This window comes from Centruroides sculpturatus, unplaced genomic scaffold (genome assembly GCF_000671375.1).
Source record: "Centruroides sculpturatus isolate CEXI.00-Female unplaced genomic scaffold, Cexi_2.0 scaffold98, whole genome shotgun sequence".
NCBI lineage: Eukaryota > Metazoa > Arthropoda > Arachnida > Scorpiones > Buthidae > Centruroides > Centruroides sculpturatus.
This window is the reverse complement of record NW_019384476.1, coordinates 475,501-493,398: the sequence shown is the minus strand read 5'-3', so window position 1 is coordinate 493,398 and position 17,898 is coordinate 475,501. Positions and strand designations below refer to the sequence as shown.

The window sequence follows — 17,898 nt, the reverse complement described above, 5'->3', positions numbered from 1 at the left end:
AGAATTTTTACGTAGAATTTTAGTAATACTTGACATTATGCATATATTATGAATATTTTTCTACTATTATGCCAACGTAATGAATTTCCAATTGCTTTTGTTATAGGTTATGATAGAATAACAGCAAAAAACTATAAAAAAATATTTGCAAATTCGTAATAAAATCGTTGTCTCATTTAATAAAGTTATCTTTTAATTAAGGTTGATACTGATCCGAGTATTTTAAATATAACATAGCATATCCTATATATAAAACGAGCAACTTATATGTCAGCATTATCGGCGTATTTCAGTTTTTTCCGTTTTTGGAAATTGCATTGATTATATTAACTGTTTATTTGATAAGTTATTTGTTGTAGTATGAGAATATATCCATTCTGTAAAAGTTTCTCCGAGATATTACTGTATTTAAAAAAAGGAATTTAGGAAGTATACTGATTTGTCAAATTATAACGTTAAATATTATACAATCTAAGCTTATATACTTATTAAATTTTACAAAAAAATTATCATATTGAAGATATTAGAAATTACTTATCCCAATTCTTCCTTCTTGTATTACGACAAAGAAATGTCAAAATAAATTCTATCTTGAAGCAGTACAAACCAGATGATATTCTTATCAAATATCTGAAATTAAATGATGAACGACGTAAATATATATCAAAATTAACGAATTTAATTGTTTATATTAAAAATTTAAATATTATTTTCAGAAATTCGTTATTCTATTTATTCCCGAGAAGAAACTGATTTGAGGAAATCATGCAATATTATTTCTGAATGATTTTCTTATATCATAATTCTGAATGTTATGTTATTAATGTTGTGTGATTTAGATGTTACAATTCTATTTCTATAAGTGATAATATTCATTTTCTTGTTTATTTGACTTTTAATATCTTCAAGTTTTCTGTTTAAAACATGAAAATCTCGCTTATGTAACACAACACAATTTTGGTTTCTGTATCGATTAGGCTACAACATTTATTAAGAAATAACTTACCAGTTAAATTCTTTATGGAAAAAATAAAGAGATAGTCTCCTTTATGTATCCGCTATGGCCTATTGATATTCAAACACGAAACACTACTTACAGATATCGGAAACTTCTACGTATATAAAATTCTATTTTCCATACAATATGTTAAAAGAAATAACCGGATCTCTGAATTAATTTCTGTTAATGAAAATTCTCAATTTAAAATCGTTTGAATTTAAGCAGATTTTGCATTTTATATCGTCCGTTGATTTTCGATTGCAACCCTCGCCTGTCAATAGTTAAGCATTAATATAATATCGAATTTTTTAAATAAATTAATCATATAACCGTAGTTTATTACCTATATGTCCAACATCGCCTGATTTTAATTTCGTCCTTCACTTTTCTAAAACATAAAAAATGTGATTAATAGTGAGATATTCTAAATAGATTAATCACATACCTAAATTCATTTCGAATCCTCCAACGTCCCGATTTTCGATTTAAATCCACGTCTGTTAATACATTTTGCAACAATAAAATTCTAAAATTAATCACTTTTATTGCTTCCAATTCGCCCAATGACTTGATTTTTCATTTTGTCTTTCGTTTGCTGAAATTCTAATTAATTTTAATCACAAACCAAGAAAAGAAGTAATACTTACCTTCTCGAGATATTTCTATTCAAAATAGCGTCGAAGTACAACGTTGATAAGTCGGAATTTCTGGAAAGATTCTATATTATTGCACGCCAATACAATAATAGAAAAAGGAACAATTGGAAATAATTGTTAGATAAATATGACGTCTCGATAAATGTAGCAAGCATTACTGTACGTCAAAGTATTAAATCACTACTACAAATATCCAATTTTATGTATAATATAATTTTAAAACATATCCCAGTTTACCATAAAGATTTATTCAAAAATAAATAAAAATATGAATTTAAAATGATTAAATCGATGTCAAATAACTGGCATCTCATAGCAACACGCTTATATTGAAAAAGTCACTTTATCCCCATCTCTTTTATATTAAAAAACAATTTTTATATCCAAATTTAATTCTTATAACTTTTATTAATATTTTAAATTTTTTAACCTTATTTTTAATTTCTCTATTTTAACCAAAATAACTTATTTTTGCCCAAGATGATTTTCATTGTTGAGCAAAATTTATTTGATAAATCAACATGAAATCTTTCATTTGATGTAAAATTTCAAAAATATACAAGCGAATTTCATTACAAAAATATAAAATATTAGCAATCTGAAAGTTTTTTAAGCCTGCTTTTACTTATTACACTCAATATTAAGAAAGTACCGTGATCAAAATACCTTTTAGTTTGGCCGGGCATATTCGGCGCTTTATAAGTCTCGCTTCTGTTAATTTTCAACTTCTGAATCGAACATTTTCCAACAACAAAATACGAACAATAAAGTTCAACAGCGTTATTCTCTGTTGTGTTGTTTGATTAATTTTTAAAATAATTTTTGACGTCGATTTTTTTATGCCGAATAGTACAGTAGAAAGATTGTGTGACGTAAGTCACGCCACAAAAAAAACAAATAACGCTTAATAATACGCGATCTTTAAGTGGGAGAATAATAAACCCTATAAATTACATAAAACGAAGTATATTTAATAAATTTTCGTTATCTGTAATTTCTTTTATTCCAATTAATATAGGCCTAATTGTAGAAATATTTTGTTTGTAGATTTTATGTAGAACGAACGGTTTGTAAATTACAGGCATATACAGTAATTGCTGCACAAAAAGAAATAGAAACCATAATATTTTAAGTGCTTTTGAATAGTTATTCCCAACGAGCTAGAATACATACATCACCTTTTTTTTTCTTTATAAATAAATAAACCCACTACATAGAGTGGCTGTAGCGACGCAATGTTAAAAAAAAAAGTGAATACACGTTCGCCATTTCCCTTTAGTGAAGGAGCATGTCATTAGTGTTGTGTAAAGGCAACGAGTTAGAATATTCTAACTTGTTTAAAAGTGTGCAAAGGAAAGGGAGTTTTAACCTTTAACTGCAATGGTGAAAGCCAATGACATCACTTAGTTTTTTTTTTTTTTTTTTTAATTTTGAAAGTAAATAATAAGACATTTCTTTCTTTAACTTTTTATTTAAATGTTTCTGAACAAGATAAAATATTCTGTATCGATAAGTTAAATGCATTTCTAAACATTCTTAGAAATCTTTGGTAGAATTTTATCTATGTGCGCCAGGGCTGTGAGGTCGGAGTCGGGAGGAATTTCTGGCCAGAGGAGTCGGAGTAGGAGTCGGAAAAAAATGTGTCGACTCCGACTCCCGCATTTTAACTTTACTTTAGTTTTTTTATTTAAATGAAAAAAAATTTATTATATATTTATTAATTTTTAAAAATCTTTTTATATTTTGTAATAATTCATTTATTTTAAATACAAAATATATCAATTTAATTTATTGAATATGTAGTGTTCTTTGTAATATTTGTGTTTAGTAATAAAATTATTTTGACCCAATTGAATTTAAATATTTTGGATCATTCCTTTATTATCCCTGCTCTAAATAAGTAATCCATTTTTTTGAATGAGCCAGACTAATCGATCAGAATTCATATTTTTCTTTGCTGAACAGGGGGCTGAAGTAGCTAGATCGCACACTTTTTAATTGAACTAACTATTCTGGAAGGGTAAAATTGAAGTGCAAATGCTGTCGAATATATGTAGATGTAGAATTTTATCTCCCGCTTTCTCCTCTTATTAAATATTTGTTAAAAATTAATTTTTTTATATAAATAAATATTAAAAATACTAACTACGAGGGCGGTTTTTCTCAAGCTCAGATGGTCCATAAAACAAGGACAAGTGTAAATAACAAAATAAATTTATTACCTAAAGTTAGCTACAAACATTGTTATTTTTCGACAAAATCACCGCGAAGATTGAGGCATTTGTCATATCTGTGGACGAGCTTTTCCATCCCTTGTCATAGAATGTTGCCGCCAGTGAATTGAGATGGCCTTAACGTTGTTTTGAAGATCGTCATTAATTCATTAGTCTCAAACCACTGCCCTGCTAGCCACGTTTTCAGTTCAGGAAAGAGGTGGAAGTCTTCAACACCTTCAAATACCCAGCGTATAACCCCAATTTAGCGCCGAGCGACTTCCACATATTTCCTGAACAGGAAAAGTGGCTTGGAGAGCAAAGGTTCGAGACTAATGACAATCTTCAAAACAACATTATGGTCCATCTCGAGTCATTGGCGGCAACATTCTATGACAAGGGAATGGAAAAGCTCTTCCACAGATATAACAAATTTGAGGAATTTGTTATATCTTCACGGTGATTATGTCGAAAAGTAACCACGTCTGTACCTAACTTTTGGTAATGAATTCATTTTGTTATTTACACTTGTCTTTTTTTTTTTTTATGGGTCATCGAATTTGGCAACTGGGTTGTGAAGGACGGGGCCCGACATATCCGGACGGACCACCCCCAAAAAAGTTCTTGGGACTGTTCGAGCCTTCTGGATTTGATCACAGGTCCCCCAGAGCGGTAGACTGCCACCTTGACTGAGCGGGCATCCGGCCGTCGACCATCAGGGTTTGAAAAACAGCCTACGTATAAAAGTATTTGGGTAAATGCCCGGAGCTCCTTTTAGAGGTCAGAGTAGGATATCCCCATGAGAGCCTCTGCCCCCCATAAAATAACTTGGTATTTAATTTTGCCGGAGTCGGGAGTCGGAGTCGGAGTCTGCCTACTAAAATTATCAGAAGTCGGAGTCGGGTGTTTTTTTACCGACTCCGCAGCTCTGATGTGCACCGTCATGGAGGCGGGCGCGACTGTTTGTGCTCCCAACGAACTCCTCTTGGAGGGAAGCCGACGTTACTAGTTATTTTGTTTAGTTATACTAGTTATACGTGTGTTTAAGAACTACCGTGAATCAATAACTAGTGACGTTAAATAATCGGCGGCCTGCCGGCGGCTCCCCTCCAAGAGGAGTTCGTTGAGCACAAACAATCGCGCCCGCCGCCATGACGGTGCACATAGATAAAANCCATTTTTAAGGCTATTCATTTCTCTGGGATCATTTTTCTACTGGTCTGTTCGGAATATGGGCTGTGTGGAACAATCTCTACATGAAGATTTTCTACATTTTAAACGCATTTGTAACGGTTACTTTTATAATATATAAATATTTGTTTTATTTGTGTATATTTTTTATCATATGTTTTGATTTTTAATTTTTTTAATTTGTATTTTAATTTTTTGTTATGGGTATTGTTTTCGGTGGAGGATATCAATTGTCGTATGACATTTCCTATTGTATATGCAATAAATAAATAAATAAACAAATTTCTATATATTTTTATTATATTATTTATTGAATTTAATTTAAAGTTATTTTAAATTAATAATTATGGTTTTTTATCAAAATTTTTCACAATCGTTAGTATTATTTTTTAAAGCTTTTATTTATGTAAGGAAGTTTCTGGCCTTTTGCATCAGGTGGCGTAAATACTTATTCTTCATTTTTACCGAAGCACGTGGGTTTTGTTACTTTGACGTTTAGGTAATTTTTCGATACATGTAAATGACTACTTTCGGATTATATTTCGGCACGACAAATACCTGTTTAGCAGCTTGCAAGGTTAGAAGATTCGTTAATTATTTTTAAATATAATTATTACACTTTGTATTTACTTTTAGTTCGTGGGATAAAGTTAATAATCGATCAAATGTAAATCTGTTGGATCTATATAATTATTTGAACGCTTTTGTTTACTGTAACTTGCTTTGTATCGTACTCAAATCTTGCGACTCATATTTCATTCACTTACAGTCCTACTTGCCAACCATCAGCGTTTGTATGCTCCGTCAGTGGACAGGCCGCTTTTCCCTTTTGTCTGTGCTTTTAAAGAATTTGATATTATCACGTAAACACTTCATTTAATGAGTCTAATGCCAATATATAGTATATGCTGAAAAGTACTATATATTTTTTTCCGACTTTCTACAACGATTATCGACACGACTGTGCCGGAAATAGCCGTTCCCTAATGGGTACTTTACGCGGATTCGCGTTAGGCCCTGTACACACTAGGTGTTTTTCAACGTGCTTTTAAACGCGCGTTTTAAAGAACCAAGAGTTCTATGTAGCCGTACACACTCAAACGCCAAGCGCGCGTTAAACGCGCGTTTATAGATTTTTGTTAAAACGCGCGTTTTGCGGGCACTTTACGGGCGCTTTGAGATATATGTGCTGCCTTATAGCGACGATGGAGGAGCACACACAATCAATTACTTTCTCGTCCATTTCCAAACTGAGCCAGTGCTAAACGCCGAACTAACGCTCGTCGCGCGTTAGCTCGGCGTTAAACGCGCGTTGAAAAACGCCTAGTGTGTACAGGGCCTTAGGGTGCGACTATGCAGATGCGAGCAAGCGAATTTTCCGAGCGAGCGAAAATATGTGGCGAGAAGAGGCGAGACGCGATAAATGTCAAAACCTGTCAGATACGTGCGAGAACCAGAAATTCGCTCTCGCCAGCGTTATTTCTCGCTTCTCGTTTGTGCATGGTTTTCCTTTGCAAAAACTAAATCGCTCGCAACCTCTCGCTCGCTCTAACTTTGTGTCTGCATAGTCGCACCCTTAGTGTGCCAGGCCTGGACTTTAAGCGTGCACCGAGTTAAATAATGACAAAGTTTGTCAAAAACAAATCAAATATTTAATAAATATTCTAGTAATAAATTATATACAATATTTAGTAAAAATTAAGTAACAATTTATTCAATGAAACTCAATAAGAATCAACCCGACAAAACTCAAATCAATCTATTTTCTAACTTAATTCTATTCCCCTTTAGAATTTGACAAAATTTCAAAGACTTAACTTATATACAATAATTCTTATGAATTAAAGATCCTAATCGTCACCTCAATATACTAGGAACCCTTTTCCTCAACTCTCAAGACTTTCTCTAATCTTCGGTCCACAAATCAAATAACTTCACAATTGCCTTGGAACTATTTTATCCTATCGGACACCTCTCTCTCGTTTGCTGCTACAAAGCTCACCAAGCTCGTTGCTAACAGAAGCTCACCTCACTTGTCTTCACTTGAGGTTTGGACTTTATACTGTGAGGTGACGTCACAATTCTGAATGCGATCACTCCCTTCATTTACATACTTATTTGCTAACAATAAACTTTTTCTATTTGTCTGGCAGCCTATTTTCCAACAATACTCGCTAACCTTTTACATTATTCTTTTTGATAATTTTCGGGATGTTTTTATTCTTTATGGTTTAGCAAGGTCATAAGTTATGCTTGCGGGGTCTCCCCCTTTTCTCGGTGTGGACTTACTTTTTTCCACTCAGGAGCGCAAGTGTGCATGAGTTTTTCCTATGGCTCTTTTCTCTCGTCGGTGAGTTGGTTTCTCTTCTATTTTTAAGTTTCTAAGGTGAATGGTGAGGAAACCTTTGTCCTAACAAAACATAAGCCCCAAACAAAAATATAATCAAAAGCAAAAATAAAAGTAAATAAAAATAATGCTCGGACTTGGTTCCTTACAATGCTGAGGATATTGAATGTATTCTGTTACGAGTGACTGAAGTGAATCAGATTCATTCAATTTGGGAAGAACCAAGACTGATATTTTTATAAAAGTGTGAGAATTTTAGCTCAAATATCATTTTAAATGGCAGATGTGATAAATTGCATCTTCAAGTCTGGCAATGTTAGTGTCCTTCCATTGGTACTTTGCGTTTCTTTATGCAGCGTTCGAGAAGCGCTTTACAGCAAACACACTGAAACTGGTTTCTAATTGGCCAACACTACTCGTGATGTCATTTCGCTACACTCTCGCTGCACAAAGAAACGCGGCCGTGGTTAAATCAATTATGGACAACTCATTATCAGAAGGAAACCAGTTACTTTTAGAATTAGACCAAATTATTGAGCAGTGCTATAGTTTCTTTACCCAAAAAGAAGAAAATCTGATTCATCACTTAAAAATATACAGACCATAATGTATGAAGTTTTTCAAGAAAAGAAACCAGATGATTCTTTGAGATTTTACAAAGATTTATAATTTTTAAATAGGCTGATGATGGTCTTGTCACAGCATTGCAGTGGCAAATGAAAAAGTAAGACAGAGATAGGAAATAAATCACAACCAGAAAAATCATTGTCCTAATAATTGCTGTGAAAGTAAATAAACTGACTGATAGCAACCATTATGAGTACACTGTAACGCTAACAAATCAAATCATAGCACAAATGCATACAGCCGGAGGCACTCATCGTGCAACGATATCAAGACTTCTGACATATCAAGATGGAACACATCATAAATCTACACCTAGGTTTATGATGTGTCCTGTAAAATTCTTAACCTTTTTAAAATGGTGATGTTAAAGAGTATAAAGCTTTTGCATTACTCTTGACAGTGTTTATGGCAATAGCTTTATAAAATATACACAGAGATAAATTAAATTTTGTTTATTAAAAGTATTTAATTTAAGTCTTGTGCAATATTAATGTTAATAAAGAATTTTTCGTTTTTTACAAGGTCTGGTCGGCAAAAATAAATTTATTGACTTTGAGGTACAAAACCCTAATCCCCTTCAAAGTAGTCTCCTTGGTAATGTATACACTTTTCCCAGCGTTCCTGCCATTGCTGGAAACACTGCTGGAACGCATTTTTTGGAATGGTTATCAGCCGGTCCGTCGCATTTCGCATGATGTCTTTTCTCGACTAAATTTGGGTTCCTTTTAGCGGCATTTTCAGCTTGAGAAATAGCCAAAGGTTACATGGAGCCATGTGGGGAGAGTACGGAGCGTGACGAACCACAGGAGTATTGTGTTTGGCGACGAAAGCCCGAATCAGATGCGCAGAATGGGCGGATGCGTTATCATGATGGAGCTGCCAAGTTTTGATCGACCACAGATCCAATCGTTTGCGTCGCACTGTATCGGAAAGATAACAAAGGACCTCCTCGTAGTACTCCTTTGCGATGGTTTTGCCTTTTGGTGCGTACTCACAACACACCACCCCACGAGAGTCGAAAAAACTGTCAACATGACCTTTGACATTGCTACGGACCTGCCACGCTTTTTTTGGCCTCGAGGATCGTCCCTGAAAGCCTGCTGAATCTTGCGAATGGTTTACGTTCGGGTATCGCCAAGGTTTTTGGCAAAATTTGATGTAATATCGCTGCTCACGTTGTTCAGTCATTTTCCAGCTTAGTGGAATCCGACGAGAGCGCACTACATGACCTCACTCATAGGCCGATTGCCAACGACTGACGCTTCCTGCAAGCGGGAAAAAATTCAGGGCTGTGCATGACTGTCCCCTCCACAACTCCACCAAAGGAGGCCTCTCGCGCATCATTGGTTTACGCGGAAAAAAAACAGGTCCGATACTTTTTGAACAGACCTTGTATACTGTTAGAATTTTTCTACTAACGTCCCAACTATTCTCCATACTAAAGATTGGCAAGTATGTATAATTGAGATAGAAGGCCGAAACTTTGAGGACATAACTGCAATAAGTTTAATGACAATGCATTCTACTGATGTTTTAGAGGGGGGAGAGGATGGTGAGAAGAGTATTACAGTAGAATCCTGTTTTATCAGATGTTTTGGGTCACTGAAAATCATTTGATGTTTTGAGAATCTGTTATATCATGAACAATAGATTTCCCTGTATACCCAGGAAAGTATTCATTATATGAAAAATCTGTTTTTAAATCCCCTTCATATAAGAAATCTCTCTACTTGAAATTATTCAGCCTCTTGAGATCTTTATCTTTTATTCCATAGAAAACGTATGTTATAAGATATACCTTACATATACAGTACATTATGCCTTATGCTCATGGGCATCTTTTGGATACATCATCAGTATGAAATGTTACTGTTAAGTGAGCAGGATGATGTGATTTCAAGTTGTGATATCCCCAATTTGCCACACACCTTGCAGACATACATTTCTGGAAGCATCAAGTCAGAAGTATCTTCCCACTATTAATTGATGTGCTACTAGAGGACACTAACAATCACTCTTTCTCTTAACTCATGTTGATATGGTGATGCCATTTATTCCCTCACTTTTAGTTTTTATCTTTTATTTTACAACATGCAGCTATAACATTAGCAATGTGAACCATGCTGATTACACACATATTTTGCTCCGTGTGTAATGTATTTTTTTAAAATTCAGTACCTGGAAACACCCAAATATTAATTAAACATTGAAAAATGTGATGTTTACAGAAGATGGGGATAGAAAAAAAAATTTGTTATTCTGAGTTACAGATATGTTAAAAGGAGGTAAAATTACTTTAATTTGGTGGGACCTGGGGGAAAAAATCATTATTCTGAAAATCCATTGTTACATGATCTGTTAAAACAAGATTCTACTGTATATCCCATAACTTGATAAATAATTGGATTTTAGGAAATACTACATTATTTTATTTAACTGTTTTGGCCAATGAATGAGTGAATACAATGAATCAAATTAGTAGAAGTGTTGGTGAGTCAAGTCTTCGTATTCAGCCTTTTACAAACATCAATCCAATTCAAGCATGTTCCTGTAAACTGTTAAATCTTAATTTATCTTACAAAGAGTTGATAATTGAATTTTCATACACTAATAAAATATTACATTTAACCATCCTGATATGTTTTAATATCTAAATTTCATTTTTAATTTGCTCATTTACCCATCATGAATTTTTTATTTAGTCTAAGTTATGAATCTAAAAACAACAGTAAAAACTGAACATTTGCAATATCTATCAAGAGCCATGAGTTTTCATGTATCAAATGAGGCCTGCATTACACTCATTGGTTGAGTTTCAATTTGGTGTGTGTGTGCGTGGTTTTGTCAATGAGTCAACTCATCTGAGAATATAGCAATACCTTGGTTTTCATTGACTTCAGTTATTGTCGATTTTTTTCACGAAAAATTTATCTTGGTTTTTGTCAGTTGCCCCAGATTTCGTCAGAGTGCCCATGTGATCTGCTAATTTTGCGAAAACATAGGGTAACACACGTGTTTTGCTCAATGTGACCTGCTCAATGTGACGTTTCTCGTTGTGTGAGTATTACCCCGCACATCTAGCCAAATAATTCCATTACTTTCCTATCCTTTTAGCTTCATCATAGGACCAAAGAGTTTCTAGAGCCAGCAGCCCTTCAAATGCCATGTTAAATGCTATGTTAAATGTTTATTTATTCTTTCCATTACTTTTTTATATTCATTTTATATTTCTTATTCTTGTATATGAAATGTCTCTTTAATCCAAAACTTGTTCTGTAGACTGCCTCACAGCATTGCATACATAACACTTCAGTATTAATTTTATTTCCAAACACTCAAAGTAGGCCTATACCAGTATACTTTAGTGAAACATTATGGATGTTACAACAATAAGTTTTATCCGGTATTTCTAATACATTACTTGAAATGCATTTGTAATCCAATTTCATAAAATAAAGATGTTTCTAACTGCAATGCTGTGAGGCAGTCTCCGAACAAGTTTTGGATTAAAGAGATGTTTCATATACAAGAACCAATAGACAGCAACCATATATTATAGTGTAATTTCTTATTGTTTTTAGTATTAAACACAATATTTATTTTCTGTAAAATGTGTTTTTGGTATGTATTTTGGAGTGTCTGCAACGAATTAATTGGATTTACATTGATTCATATGGAAATGATTGCCTCGGATTTTGCTGATTGTTTTCGGACGGATTATTGACGAAAACCGAGGTATCACTGTATATTATATCTCACAGACCAAAACTTTTGTTGATAGGTTTGTATGTACTTCAGTAACCTACAGAATAACAAAAGTTTTGGCCCAAGTTTTCATGATGAATTTTACAAGGTGGCCCATTAGGCAGTCTGTTCACACAATCAAAATCCATTATGGTTACAGCTAAGATGTTGAAAATGCTATATCTGATGATGGCAACAAAGATTCTTATCATGTTTTGGAGAAAAGATCATTAAAAAATATTCTGCATATTTTAATAAAAGTTTCAGAACTTTTATGTTGGTATTTGCAGTACAGTCTTGGTAATCTGGTCATTTGATAGTTTGACACCCAGTAATCCAACACTAGTCTATTCTCAGGTTTTACCAGAACTATTGCCAAGTCATAGACAAGATTTCCACTAAATTTGAGCATCTTTCCAGTAAACATGACAGGATATTGAGCCTGAACTTGGCTTGATATTAAAGATTGTTAGGTTTGTTATCTTAGGATGTTCAAAAAAAAGTATCTTAAAACGTGTTACTTTATAAATATAAAAATTGGTCTCTGAAATTTTTCACCAAAAATACCTTACCTTTCAGTAAAATCATGCAGTCACTTTGATTTCCCACTAAATCAGTGTTGCCAAGTTGGTGGATTCCCATCAACTTGGAAACACTGATTATTGGCAATGGCAGTATGCTCAGATGACAAAATGACAGAAGCAATTAAAAATTGTTTTAAAAGAATCAATAATTAATTTGAGAACTCTAAAATGATTCTTCTCCTTTCATATTATCTTGCTAGTTTATGTATGTTTTGATTAATACAATGTACTAATATGTAAATAAATGTTCCCACCTAAATAATTAAACCATTAAATTCATCTTACCTTCAATAATCAAGCAATCTGCTTAATTTGATACTCTTCCAATCCCGTCTATATCAGATTACCAAGTACTGTATAGAAACAGTATTAAAGATCATTTTAGAACAGCCAAAATCTTTCTGATTTCTAAAGGAAATTTGATGTTTGGTATGATCATTCAGATCTTAATTGCTCTAGAATCAAATTATAGTTTGTTTCATCATAATGTGACAATATGATCTTGTTGAAGCTACCAAATTAATATATGATTCTAGCTACTTGTTTTCTATAACCAAATGGTCTCATAATTTGTTTCAATTTTTCAGTAATGTAAAAATTCAAGAAAACCAAATATTACATTAATTTTTCAGGATGGAAATCTTAAAGTTCTTGCTAATGATGCTGGAGATAGAGTGACACCAGCAATTGTTTCATTTGCAGGTGGAGAAAAAGTAAGTTATATGTATCTTTAATTAATTATTTAATTCCAATGTTTTTCAAATAACTTTCTCACATTTTTTCATTAGAATGTAGGTTTACCTGCCAAACTCCATTTATCCAGAAATGCTCAGGTTACTATATGTTGTGTAAAACAGCTCTTAATCAATGAAGATTCTATAAATGTTGATAAAATAGATACAGAATACAAAATTGTGAATGAAAATGGTCTAAAATATGAAATTGAAGAAGGTGGAAAAATACATTATTATTCTCCACAAGATGTCCTATTATTAATTTTTCAGAAATTACTAGGTGAGTTTATTTATGGAATGTGAATTGGCTCATTATATATATATATATCAATGTGAATTTAAAATTTTACAGAGATAGCAAAGAGCCACAGTGATGGAGAGGAAGAATATTGTACTGTATTAACTGTTCCATTGCATACATCAAAAAATCAAAAGAGAGTGATTAGGTAATATTTTATAATTACTTGTTAAGTCTTGATATAAACAAGTATGCACCACTTAATAATGGACCATGTATTTGACAGAGGTCCCATAAGATTATAATGGAGCTGAAAAATTTGTAACTGTCTGTATTTCATCTATATTTAATTATATAAATACTTATTATTGTGTTACATTTATCTATATGAACTAGTAAACTATATCATATGGATTTTTCTAAGAATATTTGATGTTCTCTCAATATATTTCTCAGAATATATCTCATTGTTAAGTGGTGCATACTTGCAGAAGATAGTTTCAGCAGTGAATTAAATTTTTGACATATTGGCAAGTGAACTATTATGTTACTTAATTTTTGTAGTAGAGATTTGTCCATCAGAATTCCTTAACTAAATTTATTTATTTATTTATTTATGAAGATATCTTACTTTCAATTTCATAAATTACAAAAAGTTAGAATTTGGAATAGATTTGTGTGATAAGTCAATGTCATTACTGGAAAATTAAATAACTAAATACAAACAGTTTCTGTCAACCCTTTACACCTTGTTTTCAACCAGTTTTTATTGGTCAAATTTTTATATGTTTTAACCAAAATAATTTTTAACAACCACTCCCCACACTAGGATATAGATAATCACGTACTTCAAACCATTACGGTGTGCACATAAAAGAAAAGCTTTTACGAAGATCCATTGGGGAATCATTACAAAACCTGATGAAGAACTTGTATGGAGTTCAAAAGCATTTGTTTTTGTTTGTTTTATGTGCACACCATAATCGATTTGGAGTATGTAATCAAAATCATTTTATTTCTACAATCTTAATTGTTCTACCTTGCAGTTTTAATAATTAGTTATTCCAGTTGTCACTACAATTATTTTTAGTTTTACCGATTTACATAATAATATAAGGACTGAAGAGGGGCATAGAACCTGAAATGCATATCTGTTGTTAATCGTAGAAAATAGATCTATTTTTTCCATCAAAAGGAGTGTTCCAGTATGATTTATTCTCAATAGCAACTTTATGCTAAGTTCCAAAGAACATACAAAGTTTCTGCCAGTTGGTCCAGGCTGTTCAAATAGGATAATTTTGATATGCCTCACAGATAAGAACTGTAGGTTATAATCTTGCACTATTCCATTTTCAGATTTCTAAATTATTGAATAATTAATTTATCGTGTTTTTATCTTTTTGAAGATAAATTTACATATTATGTGACCGCAGGGTCGGCACCTCTTTAGCGCCCTGTCAGGATGACACCACTGTGTCTTGTGAACAGACACAGAAAAAGAATAGTGGCCGTTAATTTACATTATGTGAACGATCGCATGTACGGACCTTTGGTTCCAGGATGGAGGCAGAAGGAGAGAATCAGAGGAACACTACAGATTTCTACAGAGACTCTACAGATTTTCTGTATATACATGATACCCGTTTATTATTCTACTTTAGCTATATACAATTCATGTTGGATTACAATTAACGTAGCTATTATTTTCCCAATAACAAGTACTAATGAGAGAGAGAGAGTTTACATTTGCTTCGCACGAGGATAAATACCTTGATATAAGTTGTAGAATAGTTGGAAATTTAGTCCTTGAGTCTCAAGAAGGCACACAGTTCTTTCCAACGATGAGGATTCTTAGGCGATTGTCTTCCCGCATGGTCACTGGCAGTGGCTAATCCACACATGTAATCCTACCGTTCACTCAACTCTGGAGACTGTCTTTGATGCATCGACCCCTCCTTTTTATAAAGGGGGTCATCATTGGGTTTTTTCCACTGCCTTATTAGGATTATTTTCCACCACTGACCAATAGTGTTTTCTTTCTTCTTTTTGTAGATTCCGGGTGACACATTCGATGTATCATTTTCAACCAGGAAATAAGTCCGTGGGAAAACAATTTTATTATTCTTAAAATGTCAGTTTGTTGTTTATCTCTCTAAACTAAAAAAAAAAAATTTTTTTCAACAAAAAAATTTAAACAAACCATTTCACCAAGTTCGGCTCTCACAATTATATGAGTAACTGTATTTCCTTGAATTGGTGCCCAGGAAGTTATTTGCATGGATCACAATCCCTAGCACAAATTTAAGGCCTAGTGTTAATTTGAGGAAATATAGTAAATTATCTATTAAAGAAATCTAGATTCTAATTTATTTTACAATAATTGATATTAAAGAGACTTCTTTAATTGGTAATTTGTGTATTAACATATATATATAACATATGCAAACCAACCCAGCAATAATTAATTTAAATATCAAACAGCTAGATTCTTTTTAGATTACTTAACTAATTAATTATTAAGTTGGCTAGAGGTAGGCAGTTAAGTTGTCATCTTGTATATATAATAATTAGAAACAAAAAAAATTTAATTTAGAATATTCAAGAAGAAAAGATTAGCCCAAAGTGGGACAACTCATACAGATTCATTATTGCTTACACAACCCAGACCATCATCCAGTCTTTGCTTCCAACTCAATTAATTAATTTAGATATTAACCATACAGATTACTTGTGGTACCAACTGACATTAGAAACAGAAGCTTAACCAACTACTTCCAGCCAAATTACTTAATAATTAATTAGCCTGATAAATTATCTGGCTGTTTGTTTGATAACTAGTGTTAAATCCATCTGATCTTTACATAATCTTTGACTGAAACTACACAAGAATAATGAAGCTGTCACCTTAATAATTTAGCATGAAAATTTCATCAAATTAACATTTTCAGCTTTTTCAAAGTTGCAGGAAATACTCATTAGTTTGAAATTCAAGGTAGAAAATAATCATGACTTTGAATTATTGAGTTTCAAATTGTTCAAAATTTACATATTTTTGTACAATATGCCAAATGCCATGTAATTAAGGAAACAGAATATGGTTACATATACAGAATGTTATTTTCATTAATTAATAATAATATAAATAAACTGTAGGTAAACAGCATGTGTCCAGTTAGAACCTCACAAATAGGTTTTTATAAAAAATAAAGCAGAATTCCTTGAAATATAGCCCACATTATTTTTAAAATGGCTCAAAAATTATTAAATTAACCAAATGTAGTAGCCTGGAGCATGCAGATATCTCAATCTGCTACTTGTAGTCTAATCTTGCAATCCCAAAAACCAGCCATATTTTATGAGATAAGAGAAAAAAGTGTAGTCCATGGATAAGGTGACATCTGAAAATGTGTTACTGTATAGGCAAAGCTATAATGACCAGATTACAGTTGTTATTGTTGTATTGTTCTCTTATAGTATGGAGGCATTTCAATCTAAGTGATTAAGTTAAAATTGGCCTGTTACAGTTTGGGAAGAATTTTCACTTTAAACTTTGAAGTATCTGTATTTCGAACTAACCGAATATCTTAACATGTAAATTTCCATATCCCTGCCAGAACAACAGTTATGAACTAATATCTCATTAGTTCGTAACTGTTGAACTTTTGAACTATCCAAATTTGAATTAATGAGGATTTCCTATATTTTATTATGCTCACTAGTCTGAACATTAATGTAATCAATTTAATCAACAGTCAGATTGCTGCAGCAATTAGGACATTGACCTGTTGTTCTAAGGATTACAAATAAATACATAAACATGTATTTATTTGCATTTGTAATTTGTTTGAATTAGTGAGAGTATAGTATAGTAAAAGTTGGATTTTTAATGTCAAAAATATGGTTTAAATTGTAAAAATTATGTCAAAAATATCAAAAGCTTGGGCTTCCAATATTATATCTTTTAAACAAAAAAAGAAAACAGAATAGTAGTCTAAGGATGTAAACAGTATGCTCACAGTGTTAATTGAGTGCTTGAAACAAATTGTACATGATGATAACTGCAGCATATACACATATTGATATTGATTACCATTCTATGTCAGTTCTTCCTTTACATTATATAACAAAATACAAGCTTTGTATCTTTATGCCAAGGCAGTTACAGAGCTTATTGTGAATGTTACCAAATGTTGAAAGCACACATTTTATTGATGCTGAATTACGAGTATGTGGCAGTCTATGTAATTTTACTATTAGTTGGACAAATGACAGGAATATCTGAATTTGTTAGTCCCTTCTACCAAACTTTTGATTTTATTCCTGTTGCTTTGAAGAAAGTTTGTGAATAAGGGTATGCTTCTTCCTCAAAAAGAGTTGCAAGAACAAGCATCACAGTCACTTACTTTCTATGCAGCCATTCATGCCATTTCTCTTTGTTCTACATTTAACACATTTGTTCTTGTATGATATACTTAATTTGTAAGTCGAATAGTGGAATGGGTGTAAAATACTTTATTCTCTTTTTATGATTTGTCTATAATGTTGTAAGGGTTCATTTGCAAGT

At 32.4% G+C, this 17,898-nt stretch overlaps 1 protein-coding gene across 2 annotated transcripts in view; it reads left to right on the top strand.

Annotated features, from left to right (window-relative positions):
- The first annotated feature begins 5,487 nt into the window (after nucleotides 1–5,487).
- The window catches only part of LOC111621326 (heat shock 70 kDa protein 14-like), a 32,098-nt gene continuing 19,687 nt past the window's right edge, over nucleotides 5,488–17,898 (top strand). For both annotated transcript variants that reach the window (XM_023363422.1, XM_023363423.1), the window contains exons 1-4: nucleotides 5,488–5,637; nucleotides 12,995–13,075; nucleotides 13,151–13,376; nucleotides 13,449–13,542. In XM_023363422.1, coding sequence (XP_023219190.1) covers nucleotides 5,581–5,637; nucleotides 12,995–13,075; nucleotides 13,151–13,376; nucleotides 13,449–13,542 — 458 coding nt within the window. In that variant the 5' untranslated portion in view covers nucleotides 5,488–5,580. The remainder of the gene's footprint in view (nucleotides 5,638–12,994; nucleotides 13,076–13,150; nucleotides 13,377–13,448; nucleotides 13,543–17,898) is intronic.